At 40.9% G+C, this 19,955-nt stretch overlaps 1 protein-coding gene across 1 annotated transcript in view; it reads left to right on the forward strand.

Moving 5' to 3' along the window:
- LOC120021152 (relaxin receptor 2-like) overlaps positions 1 to 8,077 on the forward strand; it is a 148,460-nt gene extending 140,383 nt beyond the window's left edge. The window contains exon 23 of the mRNA XM_038964791.1: positions 6,706 to 8,077. Within this exon, the coding sequence (XP_038820719.1) occupies positions 6,706 to 6,855 (150 nt within the window). The 3' untranslated portion in view covers positions 6,856 to 8,077. The remainder of the gene's footprint in view (positions 1 to 6,705) is intronic.
- Positions 8,078 to 19,955: the final 11,878 nt, after the last annotated feature.

Consider the following 19,955-nt stretch of genomic DNA (forward strand, 5'->3'; position numbering starts at 1 on the left):
CTCCCAGCCTATAGACAGAAACTAAAACAGGAAACGCCCGTGCTCAGGTCTGTTCAACGCTGGTCCGATCAGATTCCACGCTTCAAGATTGCTTCGATCATGTGGACTGGGATATGTTCCGGATAGCCTCAAACAACAACATTGATGTATACGCTGATTCGGTGAGCAAGTTTATTAGCAAGTGCATAAGTGATGTTGTACCCACAGTGACTATTAAAGCGTTCCCCAACCAGAAACCATGGATTGATGGCAGCATTCGCGCAAAACTGAAAGTGCGAACCACTGCTTTTAATCATAGCAAGGTGACAGGAAACATGACCGAATACAAACAGTGTAGCTATTCCCTCCAAGGCAATCAAACAAGCTAAGCGTCAGCATAGGGACAAAGTAGAGTCGCAATTCAATGGATCAGACACGAGACGTATGTGGCAGGGTCTACAGTCAATCACGGATTACAAAAAGAAAACCAGCCCCGTCGCGGACCAGGATGTCTTGCTCCCAGACAGGCTAAACAACTGCTTTGCTCGATTTGAGGACAATGCAGTGCCACTGGCACGGCCCGCTTCCAAAATCTGCGGGCTCTCCTTCACTGCAGCCAACGTGAGTAAAATATTTAAACGTGTTAACCCTCGCAAGGCTGCCGGCCCAGACGGCATCCCTAGCCGCGTCCTCAGAGCATGCGCAGACCAGCTGGCTGGTGTGTTTACGGACATATTCAATTAATCCCTATCTCAGTCTGCTGTTCCCACATGTTTCAAGAGGGCCACCATTGTTCCTGTTCCCAAGAAAGCTAAGGTAACTGAGCTAAACAACTATCGCTCGATGTACTCACTTCCGTCATCATGAAGTGCTTTGAGAGACTAGTCAAGGATCATATCACCTCCACCCTACCTGACACCCTAGACCGACTCCAATTTGCTTACCGCCCCAATAGGTCCACAGACGACGCAATCGCAACCACACTGCACACTGCCCTAACCCATCTGGAGAAGAGGAATACCTATGTTCATCGATCACAGCTCAGCATTTAACACCATAGTACCCTCCAAACTCGTCATTAAGCTCAAGACCACTGCTCCGCCCACACCGTAAGGCTCTCCAGAGGGTAGTGAGGTCTGCATCACCGGGGGCAAACTACCTGCCCTCCAGGACACCTACACCACCCGATGTCACAGGAAGGCCAAAAAGATCATCAAGGACAACAACCACCCGAGCCACTGCCTGTTCACCCCGCTATCATCCAGAAGGTGAGGTCAGTACAGGTGCATCAAAGCTGGGACCGAGAGACTGAAAAACAGCTTCTATCTCAAGGTCATCAGACTGTTAAACAGCCATCACTAACATTGAGTGGCTGCTGCCAACATACTGACTGAAATCTCTAGCCACTTTAATAATAAAAAATTGAATGTAATATATGTATCACTACTCACTTTAAACAATGACACTTTATATAATGTTTACATACCCTACATTACTCATCTCATATGTATATACTGTACTCTATACCATCTACTGCATCTTGCCTATGCCGCACGGCAATCGCTCATCCATATATTTATATGTACAGTTGAAGTCGGAAGTTTACATACACCTTAGCCAAATACATTTAATCTTAGTTTTTCACAATTCTTGTTCTGAGAAATTAAGGCTATTCCATGCGAGAAATTGCCAAGAAACTGAAGCTCTCGTACAACGCTGTGTACTACTTCCTTCACAAACTGGCTCTAACCAGAATAGAACGAGGAGTGGGAGGCCCCGGTGCACAACTGAGCAAGAGGACAAGTACATTAGAGTGTCTAGTTTGAGAAACAGACGCCTCACAAGTCCTCAACTGGCAGCTTCATTAAATAGTACCCGCAAAACACCAGTCTCAACGTCAACAGTGAAGAGGCGACCCCGGGATGCTGGCCTTCTAGGCAGAGTTGCAAAGAAAAAGCCATATCTCTGTCCAGAGTCTGTGTTCTTTTGCCCATCTTAATCTTTTCATTTTCTTGGCCAGTCTGTGATGGTTGCTGATAATGGGCCTCTGTACGCCTATGTAGATTTTCCATAAAAAATCAGCCGTTTCCAGCTACAATAGTCAATTACAACTTAAAAAATGTCTATACTGTATTTCTGATCAATTTGATGTTATTTTAATAGACAAAAAATGTGCTTTTCTTTCAAAAACAAGGACATTTCTAAGTGAGCCCAAACTTTTGAACGGTAGTGTAGGTACACAGGTTGAGAGAACTTTCAGTAATCAAAGTGACAGACAGTAACACATTCAATACCGCTTTGCAAACTCTTGCCTGCATCTAGCTGATCTAGCGTGTAATCATTAGTCCAGAAGTTGCAAATTAGAGTTTTATTGGACAAATTCAGGTATGTTTATCCCCATTTTGTTCTGTTTTCTTTCATTAAAAGACGTTTTTCAACAAAATCGGCAGAATTAATATACCCCTGATCACACGCAAACACAGTTCACTTTCATAGCAGCCATATAAAAACAGCATGATAATTTCACTTTGCTCTTTGTATATATAATTCCTTCTCCCTTTTCCCTTCGCTTGTGGACTTCAGTGCACAACACATCAGCTGTCTGTGACCAGGCGAAAAACCTTTCCAAGCCAAACCTTCATACTATGACCGCTAACCGCTACACACAGCCTACATCGTTGTCACGTCATAGTCAACATAGCTACTAGAACTAATGAGTTAGTAAACCTGCTATGAGGTTGCTACAACCTAGCCTACAAATGAAAGTTTACAACGTAGGTGCTTAGGTCGAGAGAAAAAAAAATTGTAATCAAGGTGACATTCAATATCGCCTTGCACACTCTTGCCTGCATCTAGCCGATCTAGGGTGTAATCATTAGTCCAACAGTTGCATTTCTTTCTGTTTAAGAAAGGTTTTTCAACATAATCGGCGGAATGAATTCACAGCTCATTTTCCACAAACACAGCTCACTTTCATAGCAGCCACATACAAACAGCATAATCACTTTGCTCGTTGTATCTTCGCGCTGTTCTCTAAAGCCACTAAAATCATTCAGTACAGTGTAGTCAGCAAGAAGTTTAGCAGCAACACCGGCAGGCACCGGTGGCAATAAATGTCTAAAACCAAAAGCTTACCTTGACTTGGAAGACTTCCAGTGTTGGATAACCATAGCCAGCTAGCTAACATAGCATCACTCACTATTTGAGCCGAGTGTTTGAGTAGGCTAAACTAGCTAGCTGCATTTGCTAGCTAAGAAAGTGAAAAGTGGAGAAAACAAACATACAAAGAAATATAGCTAGCTTTCTTTCTCTCTCACTTCTCTTTCATTTTGTAAGAACTGAATTTGTTCAAAACTGTTCAACTATTGTCTTTCTCTCTCTTTGAGTCAACTACTCACCACATTTTATGCACTGCAGTGCTAGCTAGCTGTAGCTTATGCTTTCAGTACTAGATTCATTCTCTGATCCTTTGATTGGGTCAGTTAAGAACAAATTCTTATTTACAATGACGGCCTACCAAAAGGCAAAAGGCCTCCTGCGGGGGAAAAACACACATCACGACAAGAGAGACCACATAAAGAGTACAACAACATAGCAAGGCAGCAACACATGACAACACAGCACAAAAAGCACAAAAAGTGGGACAAACATTATTGGGCACAGACGACAGCACAAAGGGCAAGAAGGTAGAGACAACAATACATCACGCAAAGCAGCCACAACTGTCAGTAAGAGTGTACACGACTAAGTCTTTGAATGAAGAGCAAGAGCTCTGAAGTTGTCATAATTACTGTGTAAGTCAATGGAAGGGGCTGAGAACCAGGGCCAAAAATTTACATCCGCCACCTGCCAAATGAGGGTAGATTTTGGCATAAGATGTTTATTGTTGGCGGGTGGTCAGGGCTCCACAGTGCGAGCATTTCACTCGCATTTATGAATAAGTATGATCACATTTATAGTAAAATAAATGCTGCAGTTTGGAAAGTATTTCTGCAACACTGCCTGGCTGGGGGCTGTGCGAACATAAAGAGCTGAGTGAAAGATTCATTTTTAGAAGCTCTGCGCACATGCATAAAAGTTGGTCTAAATTACTTGAAACAAAAGTCTACTGAAGTGAGACTTTGTCCTTCAGTTTCTTGGCTATTTACATTGTTTTGCTCACAAGCTAGGTTGTTTTTCTATTTTTGAGTTCCAACTGCTAGGGAAGAGAAGACAATGCTTCCACTAGTCAGACTCAACCCTACAGCCAGAAACATGACTCGAGTTGCATTACCACGGTAACCTCCCGCCTGTAAAGGGGCAGACTCAACCCTACAGCCAGAAACATGACTCGAGTTGCGTTACCACGGTAACCTCCCGCCTGTAAAGGGGCAGACTCAACCCTACAGCCAGAAACATGACTCGAGTTGCGTTACCACGGTAACCTCCGCCTTTAAAGGGGCAGACTCAACCCTACAGCCAGAAACATGACTCGAGTTGCGTTACCACGGTAACCTCCCGCCTGTAAAGGGGCAGACTCAACCCTACAGCCAGAAACATGACTTGAGTTGCGTTACCACGGTAACCTCCGCCTGTAAAGGGGCAGACTCAACCCTACAGCCAGAAACATGACTCGAGTTGCGTTACCACGGTAACCTCCCGCCTGTAAAGGGGCAGACTCAACCCTACAGCCAGAAACATGACTCGAGTTGCGTTACCACGGTAACCTCCCGCCTGTAAAGGGGCAGACTCAACCCTACAGCCAGAAACATGACTCGAGTTGCGTTACCACGGTAACCTCCCGCCTGTAAAGGGGCAGACTCAACCCTACAGGCAGAAACATGACTCCAGTTGTGTTACCACGGTAACCTCCCGCCTGTAAAGGGGCAGACTCAACCCTACAGGCAGAAACATGACTCCAGTTGTGTTACCATGGTGACCTCCCGCCTGTAAAGGGGCAGGAGAAAATTCTTGTCTCATCTGTAATATTTTGGTTAAGACTCAGGTCACAAATGTTTTTATTAAACAATATACCACATTACTTCTCACTAGTAATACATGTATTGTTTTAGAAACATTTAAAAAATCATGCTCATCTATTTTTGTTTAGTGTAATTGGTTGTTGTTGTAATTTTAGATGTAAAAAAAAATATTTTGGCCGGTAAGAAATCTGGTGGATTTTTAAGTCTGAAACTATCTGTCCTCTGGCTACACCATGGTGCTACCCTACAGAGTGCTGTTGAGGCTACTATAGACCTTCATTACAAAACAGTGTTTTAATCAATTATTTGGTGACTTTAATATATTTAGTATAGTTTTATCTAAAAATGATAACTTTTTTTATGTTTCACTATGAAATTCACTGAGGCGGATGGTCCTCCCCTTCCTTCTCAATCCACTACAATACATAGGCTGGTCTGCTCTGTAGGTTTGTAGATTTTCCATTGGCAAGCACGAACACAATCCCCAATACAAATAAGGAATAGTGAATACAGTGGAGGAACCCAACTGAATGTATAGGACGAAATCCCCATCAAAGCAAAGCTCTGTAATGGAATGTCACAATGTTGGAGATGACAACTTGTCTTAGAAGTACTTAAAAGTAACTCAACTTCATTCTCTGCATCTCTGCATGTCCCCGATGTTGTAAAGAATCATAGAAATTGCCTAGATCTTTCCCTATATTCTACCTGGTTTACTACTGATAAAACCATGTGCAGTAGTATTGACTGATTGCTGGAAGCAGGGGACATATTGCAACTTTTTCTCTGCGGTTAAAACCAATGCTTTGATATTCCGTAAACAAAACACTTTACAGTGAATTTTTTTTATTCATTGATGACAATTGTATTTAAAGTTCTTAAGATATGAAATCCAGGTACAAAACAAGAAAATTATCAGACAATCTGCAAATGTATTTGAGCATTTTATGAAAAGTTTTTGTTGGCTATAGGTACTGTTAGGTTCTAGATTTCTGGTACAAAATCCAGGCGTACACCAAAAAAAGCTCAAACTAGACTTATTACACTCGACTGAATGCTTCAGCGGAGAACATACATTCAGGACAGTGTCCATTTATATTATTATATTATAATTTAACCTTTATTTAACTAGGCAAGTCAGTTAAGAACAAATTCTTATTTACAATGATGGCCTACCGGGGAACGGTGGGTTGTTCAGGGGCAGAACGACAGATTTTGACCTTGACCTTGACCTTTGCCTTTCGGTTACTGGCCCAACGCTCTATCCACTAGGCTACCTGCCGCCTTATACCCTGAGCTCTCACCCCCTCCTTTCCACAAAGATGTGTTTCGGTACTTTTCCATCACCCAGTATTTCCTCCGAGCATATCGCAGGTCTTCTCATCAGTCAGAAGAGGCCTTGAGTTATAAGGAGTACGCATTGCTACAATCCACTGCAGTCCACTACATAATTACACTTCTCATACACAAAGAGCTTAAAATCAAACACTTCTTTCAATCTCTAAGGATATATAAAAACCATCTATTCATACTAGGAGTATAGAATTATATAAAAAAGTAAAGATGCAAAACAGCCATGTACAATCTATCAGCCCTAACCCATAACATGATTATTACTGCAAATTATACAGACAGTATGTTTAACCACGGAAAAAAACTGCAACCAGGTAAGTCATTGAGAACACGTTCTCTTTTACAATAACGACCTGAGAATTTATATGAAATGATTTATTTATTTCTTCTGTCATCGGTTTAACAATAACAGGTGGAGGTGCTACTGTGTCGCTGGCAGAGGCGGTCGGCCATGAAGAAGAACAGGAAGAGCCTGACCTCCTCTACCATACATGGAGGCCTCACGGAATACATCCTATCCCCCCCCAGTCTACCTACTGATATGGACCCTCGCTATGGGTGAGGGAAGGAGGGAGAGATACTACCACCCCCTTCATATCTGCCCAGATTTTCATTGGATCCTGACTGTGGGTAGAAAGGGGGAGAGTGGAGAAAAGAGGAAGGACAGTATTTATTTTACCACCCCTTGAATCCCGCTGACTGAGATATGAAGGCATCTCTCCGCCTGGAGAAGGAGAGGAGATTTTTTACCACCCCCTGAATCCCACTGACTGAGATATGAAGGCATCTCTCCACCTGGAGAAGGAGAGGAGATATTTTACCACCCCCTGAATCCCACTGACTGAGATATGAAGGCATCTCTTCACCTGGAGAAGGAGATGAGATATTTTACCACCCCTTGAATCCCGCTGACTGAGATATGAAGGCATCTCTCCGCCTGGAGAAGGAGAGGAGATATTTGACCGATCTATTGCTCCTTTCTCCACACCACCCTGCAGCTCCAGCCAGAGGACTAGAGGACTACTGCTTAATGAACCATTCATTTAATACCATTAAGACCAGGGCTGCCCTGGAGAGGGCTGTTTCAGACTATTACTGCTGCAAATTGATTGCTCTTTAGGGACAATATTGATTTGTGCTCAAAGCTCCAAGCTCTTCACTGTACAGTATGGGAGAAATTCACCTCACCCACCTCATCCACTACAGTACTTACTATTTTGCAGGGTTGGGGCCAATTCGAATTGAAGGTAGTCAATTCAGGAAGTGATTTGAATTTGAACTTCAATAAATGGAAAAACTTTAGAAATAAATAGCTTTTACTTATAGTTTCTCGAGAAGCAATTTAAAATTGGTGGTATTTTTCGATGCCTTCAATTCGAATTGACCCCAACCATGCTATGTAGCACCGATAAATGCTGGGACTGGGAGGATGTAGGACCTGTTTACATATGGACTCCTTATCAACAAACCTCTTCGTTTGTTTGTTTGTTTGTACATAAACAACTGAACTGTGTGTTTCTTTAATAATCTAGCTCCCTTGGTTGTGTGTGTCACAAATGGCCCTTTGTTCCCTTTGTAGTGCACGTCTTTTGACCATGTTGGGACGTGGACTTTCTTCTTTGTGGAGTCTGTTATTCTAACATGAAGAGAAGACTCTTACCTGTGGTCAGATGTCTGTGTACTGTACATGCCCACTGGGCACAAACTGGTTGAATCGATGTTTTTTTTCAACATAATTTGTCAACGTATTGTGATGTGGAATCTACGTGTAAAATACATTGAATTTGCAGAAAGTCATCAACTGTTGTTTTAAGGTGGAATTTCAACCACATGATTATGTCATCATTGTAACACATTTTCAACATAGACAAACCTTGTATAAAATATGTTACATTTCTACCTTTGAAACAATGTCAGATCTTTAACGTTATATTCACTAGCAGAAAGAAAAGCAATGGGACGGGCAGCACCTCCTACTGGAGAGTTGGTCTATCTACAGCACCTCCTACTGGAGAGTTGGTCTATCTACAGCACCTCCTACTGGAGAGTTGATCTATCTACAGCACCTCCTACTAGAGAGTTGATCTATCTACAGCACCTCCTACTAGAGAGTTGGTCTATCTACAGCACCTCCTACTGGAGAGTTGTTCTATCTACAGCACCTCCTACTAGAGAGTTGGTCTATTACAGCACCTCCTACTGGAGAGTTGATCTATTACAGCACCTCCTACTGGAGAGTTGGTCTATCTACAGCACCTCCTACTAGAGAGTTGATCTATTACAGCACCTCCTACAGGAGAGTTGGTCTATCTACAGCACCTCCTACTGGAGAGTTGGTCTATCTACAGCACCTCCTACTGGAGAGTTGGTCTATCTACAGCACCTCCTACTGGAGAGTTGGTCTATCTACAGCACCTCCTACTGGAGAGTTGATCTATCTACAGCACCTCCTACTGGAGAGTTGATCTATCTACAGCACCTCCTACTAGAGAGTTGATCTATCTACAGCACCTCCTACTAGAGAGTTGGTCTATCTACAGCACCTCCTACTGGAGAGTTGATCTATCTACAGCACCTCCTACTGGAGAGTTGGTCTATCTACAGCACCTCCTACTAGAGAGTTGGTCTATTACAGCACCTCCTACTGGAGAGTTGATCTATTACAGCACCTCCTACTAGAGAGTTGGTCTATCTACAGCACCTCCTACTAGAGAGTTGGTCTATCTACAGCACCTCCTACTGGAGAGTTGGTCTATCTACAGCACCTCCTACTAGAGAGTTGATCTATCTACAGCACCTCCTACTAGAGAGTTGGTCTATCTACAGCACCTCCTACTGGAGAGTTGGTCTATCTACAGCACCTCCTACTAGAGAGTTGATCTATCTACAGCACCTCCTACTGGAGAGTTGTTCTCTCTACAGCACCTCCTACTGGAGAGTTGATTTATCTACAGCACCTCCTACTGGAAAGTTGATGTATCTACAGCTATCCATTCGGTCTCCCATCCAGCTTTGATATTTGTTACAAACTATTACCAATGTGCTGTCTTGAGAATCAGGGGCGCAACTTTGGTTTTAGAAGTGGGGGGGGGGCATAATTATTATATATATATATTTTGGGGGGGAAATCCAGACGGATAAACACTCCAAACAGCCTACCCGACCGCTTGGAGGCGTCCGCGTGGTCCTAAAGCACAACGCAGCCTCGTTTTGTATCACATTCCAATGATAAAATTGTCCAGGACAAAAATGCAATTTCAGACCGTGGGGGGGCCATGTCCCGAAAGTTGCTCCCCTGGTGAGAATGATTGAGAGATCTCCAATTAAATACAAAATACATTCACTGTTGCTATGGAAGTCATTTCAAAGGGTAGGTTTAACAGAGCAAATTAAACACTGTAGAACGATACTTTATAAAGTCATACATCATCAATGAGACTATTTAGGCCTATATAGTATTTGCAAAGTTCCAGGTGGAACCCTTTCAGGTAGAACCCAAAAAGGGTTCTACCTGAAACCAAAAAGGGTTCTCCTATGGGAACAGCAGCATAACCGTTTTGGAACCCTTTTTTCTAAGAGTGTAGGGTTTCAAGCTTTGGTTGATTTCAAATGTCATTTAAAAGTTCATAAGGAATATATTGGATTCACGTCTCCATCTCAACCAAAAATCTAAGTTAAAGAATATTACTTTATTAAAAATGTGTTTGATTTAGTCCTATTCTTTAACTTAGATTTTTGGTTGAGATGGAGGCGTGAATCCAAAACTGGAATTAAAACCAAACGAATGCCCAGATTCAATCAGATCGAGCGTTAACCATCGTTGGCCGACATCCCCATAGCAGATGTTTTGCCGGTGTTGGAGCTGTATCTACAGTATGAGCTGACACATACTGTAGGTGAGTGGCTGCTTTTGTGTGTCACAAACCACTCCCTTCCTTAGAAGTATTAAGTGTAGGCTGTATCAATGTTAGAAATAACTCTCAAGTATCAAACTGTTGATGTCAAACCAATGAGCCATTCACAGTTTCACTGTACCGGCCCTGTGTACTTAAACTTGCATGGCTTAATTTTTGAGACAAGCATATGTTAGGCTAATGCATGTTTAAATGTTCATTTGGATGAGAGGATTTATAGCCTATCAGTCTAATTCAAGTTTTTGAACTTGTAACGAAGGCTGTGTTGGATTTGTCAGTTTATAGTCGGGTGTGGTTTCATTGCATGCAGTGTCTATGATAAGGTAAGGCAACGAGCCACTTGTGGATTTGACAGCTCTAACGCAGTTCCACCTCCGACACCTCCATTTAACAACCACTATGTGGATGTTATTGAATCCATCCCTTAGTAAGTGGCACAGATTAAACTATCCAAGAAGAAGATAATCTCCTTCAAATGTGGATATTTGGTCATGTTTTCAACCAAACAGAATTCAATATGACTTTTGTAAAACAGTAAATATCCTAAAGTGAAGGTTATTTTACAAACTAATGTACACATCCATGGCCATATTTTGAGGTTACTGTAGCTTTAAATGTCTTATATAATCAAAGCATGCATGTTCAAGATAGCGTGCAAAGGTCGCAGGTCTGTGGAGATCTACACAATTGCTGTAATAATCTGTGCAGAATCTTGAACAGCATTGATTACTTGCAACATGTACTTTTAATGTAATCTCAACTGCAATCTAGTTATTTTGGTTCTGCTTTAAGATAAAGCACGGTGAAAACACATTACATTGTTGTATAAATAAACAACATATCTGGCATTGTATTCCCATTTGAACTTTGTTGTGTTTTTTGTTTTTTTTATGGCTGAAAGCGCACACATTTAGGTGACAACTAAACCAACATTCAGACAGTGTTTTCAATTGGATTTGGTTGTGCTTTTATTTTGGTTAAAAGCATAGTGATAACACATTGCGAATTCAACAAACTTCTGGCTGTCTTTTTGAGTGGATAAATATAGGTTGTAAGCTCATTGATCAACGCCTCAACAAAATATTACCCAATTGTTGACGTTGATGTGGTGTGCCCAGTGAGCATTCACCTGTATCTCACCTGTCCACACTGTAACCTTACCTTGCTATGTAGAGTATATATAGGTATTTACCTCTCACTTGACATGAGACTAGCCTTATCCAAGCCAGAACAGCCAACAGGACAGGAGCCTATCCCATGCTTCTGTAACATGAGGCAGCTTCAATTACACCCCCATTGGACAGGACGTGAATCAACTGCAGGGCCTGCACATACTTACATGTATATTACTTGGGTCTGTATATAGTCATGGGAGACTTTCCATACTGTACATATTTGCCCATAGTAGAAGTGGTCAGAAAGACACTTTTTGGACCTGAATTCCAAACCCATTCAGTAGATAGAGGTGCTTAAAGTTGAACCATTTTGCATACCCAGCCATTCCATGTCTTCATCACTGGAAAATATTTAGATTTGATGTCATTTAAATGCTTCACCAACAATTATCTATTATCTAAAAACATATTTGCATGTGTTGTAGCTTAGACCCTATTTCACATAATCTGAGGTGTTTGTTTTGTGCCCACCGTCGGTTGAGACATGCTCTTGAATACAGGGTGGGTGTCATTTCAGTCATAGAAATATAATTCCTAGAATGGACCTATCCCTTCAGACCACTGCAATGCAGCCGGTACACCATTGAAATTTAAATTGAAAATAGATTTTAACTTCTAATTACTACCACAAAGATGACCGCTGGTCCACCTACCGTTAAACGTCAAATTAAAGATGCACTATGTAGAAATCGCTCTGCCGTTTCCTGGTTGCTAAACTTCTAATAGTTTGCATAATTTCAGTTTATGTGACATAACAAGCAAGTTTAGTGTAGAGAATCATTGTACCATCTAAACTGCTATGAAATATATTTTCTATAAAAATATTGTATTTTCAGATGTTTGAAGCTGGTGTACAAAAACGAAAGTAAAAGACGCAAAAACTAAATTTAAGAATGGGAAGCATAGAAATATCACACGTAGAGCGCACATAAAACAGATCTACCGCTTCTTAGATTTGCGTTCAATGAGAATGACTGATCTATAACACACATTTCTATGTGAATTTGGTCAGGTTGGCCAGAGTGCTACATATTGCAGCTTTAAATGGTATATATTCCCAATTCAAGTCAACATTCCCGGATGTGTGGTCTTTCAACCATCTATATGGTACCATTTGAAAGTAAAAAGGTCCATTTTAATCCATTGTAGTATTCTCAAAACATGACACCCACCCTGTATTCAAGAGCATGCTGTGTCTCAACTGATGGCTGGCACAACACAAAAACCTCCCTTAAAGGCCTAGTGCATCAAAAACGTGATTTCCCTGTGTTTTATTTAAGTGATAATGCCAACAAAGCCGGTGTTTGGAGGATCTATTGGCACGGCAAACTGTGGGGTTTGTTGAGGGCCAGCAAACCGTGTCAATATATCCTTCAAACACCAGCTTCGAGGGAATTATCCCTTTTATAAAACAGGTTACCAACATATTCAAATAATGGTTGCCATATTTTCATTAAAAACATTATTTAGATTAATTTATTCTTGCTATTTCATCCTTTCACAAGATGTAGTCCTGACACAAATCTAGGGTTGCTACCCGAGCCGGCTGATCATTCGTTCTATGGGTTCGGCTGCCGGTTGACCCACTCTTTCAGTCTTTTTGTTCTGTATCTATGGACGCGTTCATTCTAAATGTTCCATTGCCATACCGGCTGGCAACGTTCTCAGCAAACCATTGTTGTTTGCTCACCTTTCCCTTCAATCATTTATGGTTTTCTTTTTTTCTCTTTACGTAGATACGGGCCTGTCTTTTAACCAACATGCACATACACAAAATAAGCATATTTTCCATCATTTTGGTCTAACTTGGGCATTAGCTAACAAAGATCCCTTTCTCAGACAGTTTAGATCACTGTGAGGATCCGACATTCTTGGCCAGAGATACTGGGACCAACGGGACAAGAGTAGTTGCTCTAGTGATAGATTTAGGCAGTGGTGTAAAGTACTTAAGTAAAAATACTTGAAAGTACTACTTAAGTAGTTTTTTGGGGGGTATCTGTACTTTATGATTTATATTTTTGACAATTTTTACTTTTACTTCAATTACATTCCTAAAAAAACGTACTCAATACATTTTGAATGCTTAGAAAGACAGGAAAATGGTGCAATTCACACACTTATCAAGAGAACATCCCTGCTCATCCCTACTGCCTCTGATCTGGTGGACTCACTAAACACATGCTTCGTTTGTAAATTATGTCTGAGTGTTGGAGCGTGCAATTGCATTTACTTTTGATACTTAAGTACATTTAAAACCAAATACTTTTAGACTTTTACTCAAGTAGGATTTTACTGGGTGACTTTCACTTTGACTTGAGTCATTTTCTATTAAAGTATCTTTACTTTTACTCAAGTACGAAAATGTTGTCCTTTTTCCACCACTGGATTTAGGCCATTCACTACCCAGATCATTGTTTCAAAAGATTGAGGGTGGACCTCAAATTACCCAAAAGAGGGCACCATTACGCCATACAACAACAAGCAACAGGCCTTTATTTCACGACCACTTTTCTTGCCAGCTGATTCATGATTTTGACTGGCTGAGAAACGCTGCCTGCCTGTCTGTGTAGTTTCGGCTCCCGACACTATGGGGCAGCTGGAGATCGAATTTGAATATTGAAACAATGTTGTAAATGTCAGAGAGACAGACAGCATGGTTTATTCAAATCTACGCTGTTGAAAACTAAATGTTAGTGTAAAAGAAATGTGAGATAATGTCTAGATGGTTTTTACAGTGTAGCTCTAGTATATAAATTGCCTGGCTGGGCTGATGAGACAGTGGATTGCGCAGTCAGATGGAACAGAGTAAATAGGCATTTTAACATCATTGATTTAGCCGGTGGTAACTTGTGGAATAGACACCGGCTGGAATGTGGTTTTAACCAATCAGCATTCAAGATTAGACCCATCCGTTGTATACATATATTTACATATTATGAAGTTGGAACAATACTGTGAAATTGTCACATTTATGAAAATCCATTTTAGTGTAGGAGCTGCTTGAAAAAAACAGACATTTTTTAACCTGTTTTGGTGGGATGGAGTTTTGGCCTGTCTGGTGACATCACCAGGTGGGAAATCAGTTAATAGACCAATAAGAGAGTTCCAAACCTCTCTGCCAATAAAAGCTAGTTTTCAGTTTTCCCCACAACGCAGACCACTCCCAGACAATCCGAACAACATTTTTTTTTTGTGGTGAATCTGTTAATCTACACAATGCTGTTTTATGAATCATGTGACAAACATTTGATTTGATTGTTTTTGATTTGGTCAAACGTAGTGTAGTGGAATAGGGTGTCCTTTGGCATGCAGGCAAGTGACAACCTGTCCAACTGATGCGTCATGTGTCTAGTTCTATCTTTTTAACTGTACAGTTGTAATCTATGAAAGGGTCATATACTTCTTATAGGAATGGAAGCAGATGGGAGGAGAGATTTGATTGATTGAATAGCTGAATGACTGATCAATGTTTTGTTTTTTTGTGGGCTTAAAAGACATGCACTACATCAATCAGCTGTATATTAACCTGACCTGGATTCACCTGGTCAGTCTATGTCATGGAAAAGAGCAGGTGTTCATAATGTTTTGTACACTCAGTGTACAACGACAACCATGTGTACTGTGGGAATATACACTGAGTGAACAAAACATTAAGGACACCTGCTCTTTCCATGACACAGACTGACCAAGGTGTAAGCTGTGGTCTCTTATTGATGTCACTTGTTAAATCCATTTCAATCAGTGTGGATGAAGGGAAAGAGACAGGTTTAAGAATTTTTAAGCCTTGAGACAATTGAGACATGGATTGTGTATGTGTGCCATTCAGAGGGTGAATGGACAAGACAAAAGATTTAGATGCCTTTAAATGGAGTGTGGTAGTAGGTGCCAGGTGCACCAGTTTGTGTCCAGAACTGCAATGCTGCTGGGTTTTTTTTCACACTCAACAGTTTCCCGTGTGTATGAAAAATGGGGGGGTGCAACTCAATATTAGGTAGGTGTTCTTAATGTTTTGTACACTCAGTGTATATTGTACAGTACAGTACAGATTACCTGTGTACTACTGTATGTCTGTCTGACAGGCATATCATGGTACGATCATTTATTTTATTTAACCTTTATTTAACTAAGCAAGTCAGTTAAGAACAAATTCTTACAATGACGGCCTACCAAAAGGCAAAAAGCCTCCTGCAGGGACGGGGGCTGGGATTAAATATACATTAAAAAAAATATAGGACAAAATACACATCACGACAAGAGAGACAACACAACACTACATAAAGAGAGACATAAGACAACAACATACAGTGAGATCCAAAATTACTGCCACCCCTGACTGGCAATGCACAAACAATACTTAAAAAATATAAACAATATAATTATAGAGACAAACTCAAAATACCAACATGTGAAAAATACTGTACTTTATTAATGTTTCAATGGAACACACCAAAATAAATTATTGATTTAATTAAAAATCAATGTCCTCCAAATCAAGGTTTCACAAATAATGACACCCTTAAAGATGATTGTAAATAACATCTACCAAAATTAAACCAGGAATTAAATTCCACTTATTTAAGTTTATCTAAGTGTTAAGGAACTATATTGAGCCATTACATCACTTCCTGTTTCACTATGGTATAAAAATGAGGTAACACACATGCAATATCCTTTTGTCATCTAATACCATGAAGAAAACAAAAGAACTGGCAGTTCAAAAGAGACAGATGGTCATAGACCTTCATAAATCTGGTAATGACTACAAGAAGATCCACAAACGATTGAATATACCACTGAGCACTGTCAGGGCAATTATTAAAACATTTAAAAGATATGGAACAGTTGAAAACCTCATGGGTAGAGGACGCAAATGCATTTTGCCCCCCAGGAAAGGGAGGAGGATCGTGAGAGAAGCATCAAAATCCCCAAGAATCACTGTGAAAGAATTGCAGGCCTTGGTGGCATCTTGGGGTAACGAGGTTTAAAAAAGCACCATCAGACGTCACCTCCACATCCACAGGGTCTTTGGAAGGGTTGCCAGAAGAAAGCCCTTTCTGACCCCAAGACACAGACGCAAGCGCTTGGAGTTTGCCAAACGTCAATTAAATTATGATTGGAACAAGGTGCTCTGGTCAGATGAGACAAAAATTGAAAGTTTTGGTCAGATACAGCATCGGCATGTTTGGCGTCGAAACAGAGATGCATACAAGGAGAGGCACCTCATACCCACGGTGAAATATGGTGGTGGGTCAGTGATATTTTGGGGCTGTTTTAATTCCAGAGGTCCAGGGTCACTGGTTAAGATTGATGGCATAATGAATTCTACCAAGTACCAGGCAATTTTGGCTGACAATCTGGTTGCCTCTGCCAGAAGGCTGGGACTTGGCTGTATGTGGACTTTCCAACAAGACAATGACCCAAAACAGACCTCAAGATCCACACAGAAATGGTTCTGTGACAACAAAATCAATGTTCTGCCATGGCCATCTCAGTCACTGGACCTCAATCCAATCGAAAACCTGTGGGCTGAGTTGAAGAGGGCAGTTGATAAGCGCAAACCCAAGAATGTGAAGGATCTTGAAAGGATCTGCATAGAGGAATGGTCCAAAATACCTCAAAATGTGTTCCTTAACCTTGTCAAACATTACAGGAAAAGAATCCATGCTGTTATCCTTGCCAGAAGTGGTGGCACTAAGTACTAAATGAGGAGTGCCAATAATTATGAAACCTTGATTTTGGTGAAATGTATTTTGTATTAAATAATTGTATGATTTTGAAATATATTTTTTAAAGTATTGTTTGTGCATTGCCAGTCAGGGGTGCCAGTAATTTTGGAGCCCACTGTAGCATGGCAGCAACACATGACAACACGGTATGGTAGCAACACAACATGACAACAACATGGTAGCAACCCAACATACAGCAGCACAACATGGTAGCAGCACAAAACATGGTACAAACATTATTGGGCACAGACAACAGCACAAAGGGCAAGAAGGTAGAGACAACAATACATCACGCAAAGCAGCCACAACTGTCAGTAAGAGTGTCCATGATTGAGTCTTTGAATGAAGAGATGGAGATAAAACTGTCCCGTTTAAGTGTTTGTTGCAGCTCATTCCAGTCGCTAGCTGCAGCGAACTGAAAAGACGAGCGACACAGGGATGTGTGTGCTTTGGGGACCTTTAACAGAATGTGACTGGCAGAACGGGTGTTGTATGTGGAGGATGAGGGTTGCAGTAGATATCTCAGATAGGAGGGAGTGAGGCCTAAGAGGGTTTTTATAAATAAGCATCAACCAGTGGGTCTTGGAACGGGTATACCGAGATGACCAGTTTACAGAGGAATATAGAGAGCAGTGATGTGTCCTATAAGGAGCATTGGTGGCAAATCTGATGGTAAAGAACATCTAGCCGCTCGAGAGCACCCTTACCTGCCGATCTATAAATTATGTCTCCATAATCTAGAATGGGTAGGATGGTCATCTGAATCAGGGTTAGTTTGGCAGCTGGGGTGAAAGAGGAGCTATTACGATAGAGGAAACCAAGTCTAGCTTTAACTTTAGCCTGCAGCTTTGATATGTGCTGACAGAAGGACAGTGTACCGTCTAGCCATACTCCCAAGTACTTGTATGAGGTGACTACCTCAAGCTCTAAACCCTCAGAGGTAGTAATCACACCGGTGGGGAGAGGGGCATTCCAATCCACATGACCTTTGTTTTGGAGGTGTTCAGAACAAGGTTAAGGGCAGAGAAAGCTTGTTGGAAACTAAGAAAGCTTTGTTGGAGAGCGTTTAACACAAAATCCTGACTTAAGGAAGAGTGTTTAGAATACTGATGTTAAGCTTTCGTGTTATAACCTTTCGTTGTGAGAGACAGAGAGCGAGAGAGAGAGAGCGAGAGAGAGAGAGAGAGAGAGAGAGAGCGAGAGAATGAGAGAGCGAGAGACAGAGAGACAGAGACTGTTGGAGCAATAAATTAATTAATGGCGAAATGGCGCCCTCTTTTGGGCAATTTGAGGTCCACCATCGTCAATCTTTTGAAACAATGATCTGGGTAATGAAGGGCCTAAATCTACCATTAGAGGGTCTACTCTTGTCCCCTTGGTTCCAATATCTCTGTCAGATCCTCACAGGTTAAAGTGCTTATTGTTCAGAAGTGTCTTTCTGAGTAGTCAGCGATCTAATCTGTCTGAGAAAGGGATTTTTGTTAGCTAATGCCCAAGTTAGACCAAAATGATGTACAATATGCTTATTTCGTGCATATGCATGTTGGTTAAAAGACAGGCCATATCTACGTATTTATTTATTTTTTAAAGTAAACCATAAAGTATTGAAGGGAAAGGTGAGCAAACAACAATGGGTTGCTGAACACATACATGGAGAAAACACCTCTTCAACAGATTAAAATGTATTACTGCCAATGCTTATTACTGCAATATTCCACAGAGAGTTTAAATACAAATTGAATCGACTGAATAGAAGGGAAAGCAGAAAATAATTCTATAAACAAAACTTTTCTTCATTTAAACAGTAGCATGTTCTACACTTAAGCAATCAAATCTGGAACCTGAAGAAGCACTTATATTCTTTCTTGAGCACAAAATGAAAACGCAAGGAGTCATCCAATAGTGAAATGAAGGGTTATCTAAGCAAAAAGGCCAGAGGGGGTGTGGTATATGGCCAATATACCACGTGTAAGAAGCAACGTGGAGTGCCTGGATACAGCCCTTAGCCGTGGTATATTGGCCATATATCACAAACCCCCAATGTGCCTTATTGCTATTATAAACTGGTTACCAACGTAATTAGAGCAGTAAAAAATGAAAAATGTTTTGTCATACCTGTGGTATACGGTCTGACATACCACGTCTGTCAGCCAATCAGCATTCAGGGCTCGAACCACCCATTTTATGATTAAGCAATAAGGCTGTGAAGAGCAGTGGGCCAAGGTCCAGTTCTCTGTGACATTTTAGAGATACATTTGCATATACCCACGCACACACTTATGATGAAGTTCCACTTTCACACACACACACACACACACACACACACACACACACACACACACACACACACGCACACGCACACGCACACGCACACACACGCACACACACACACATGGAGCACAAAGAATGAATATTGAGAGACAATTGACATTGAAAAAATAGAAAAATAAGTTACATAAATAAATTGGGACTGGAATTTACAAAAATAATGATTAAAAGTTAAATATGTTAAATGTTAAAGTTTGAAAGCATTGGGGGAAATGTATAGTGGAAGAAATTAGTAAAAGGTGATTAGAGGAATGCAGTAAATGGTTAACAATGCTAAAATGTTGTTTGCTTTAAGGTACGATGCATATAGACTATGTTCGTTAAGCTTAGAGGAACAAGGCCTTAGGAGCCTGTAGGATGTTGATAATGAAAGGTTATAATGTTGAACTGTTATAATGATGAAATGTTTAAATTGGTGGAAGTTAAATATGTAATGGGAGTGATACATTGAGTTGGAATAAGACTGTAACTGAGTGGGCTAAGGAAGAATAATGTTTAATAGTGAATGTTTAAAAGTTC

The sequence above is a fragment of the Salvelinus namaycush genome, chromosome 26, assembly GCF_016432855.1.
Source record: "Salvelinus namaycush isolate Seneca chromosome 26, SaNama_1.0, whole genome shotgun sequence".
Lineage (NCBI taxonomy): Eukaryota > Metazoa > Chordata > Actinopteri > Salmoniformes > Salmonidae > Salvelinus > Salvelinus namaycush.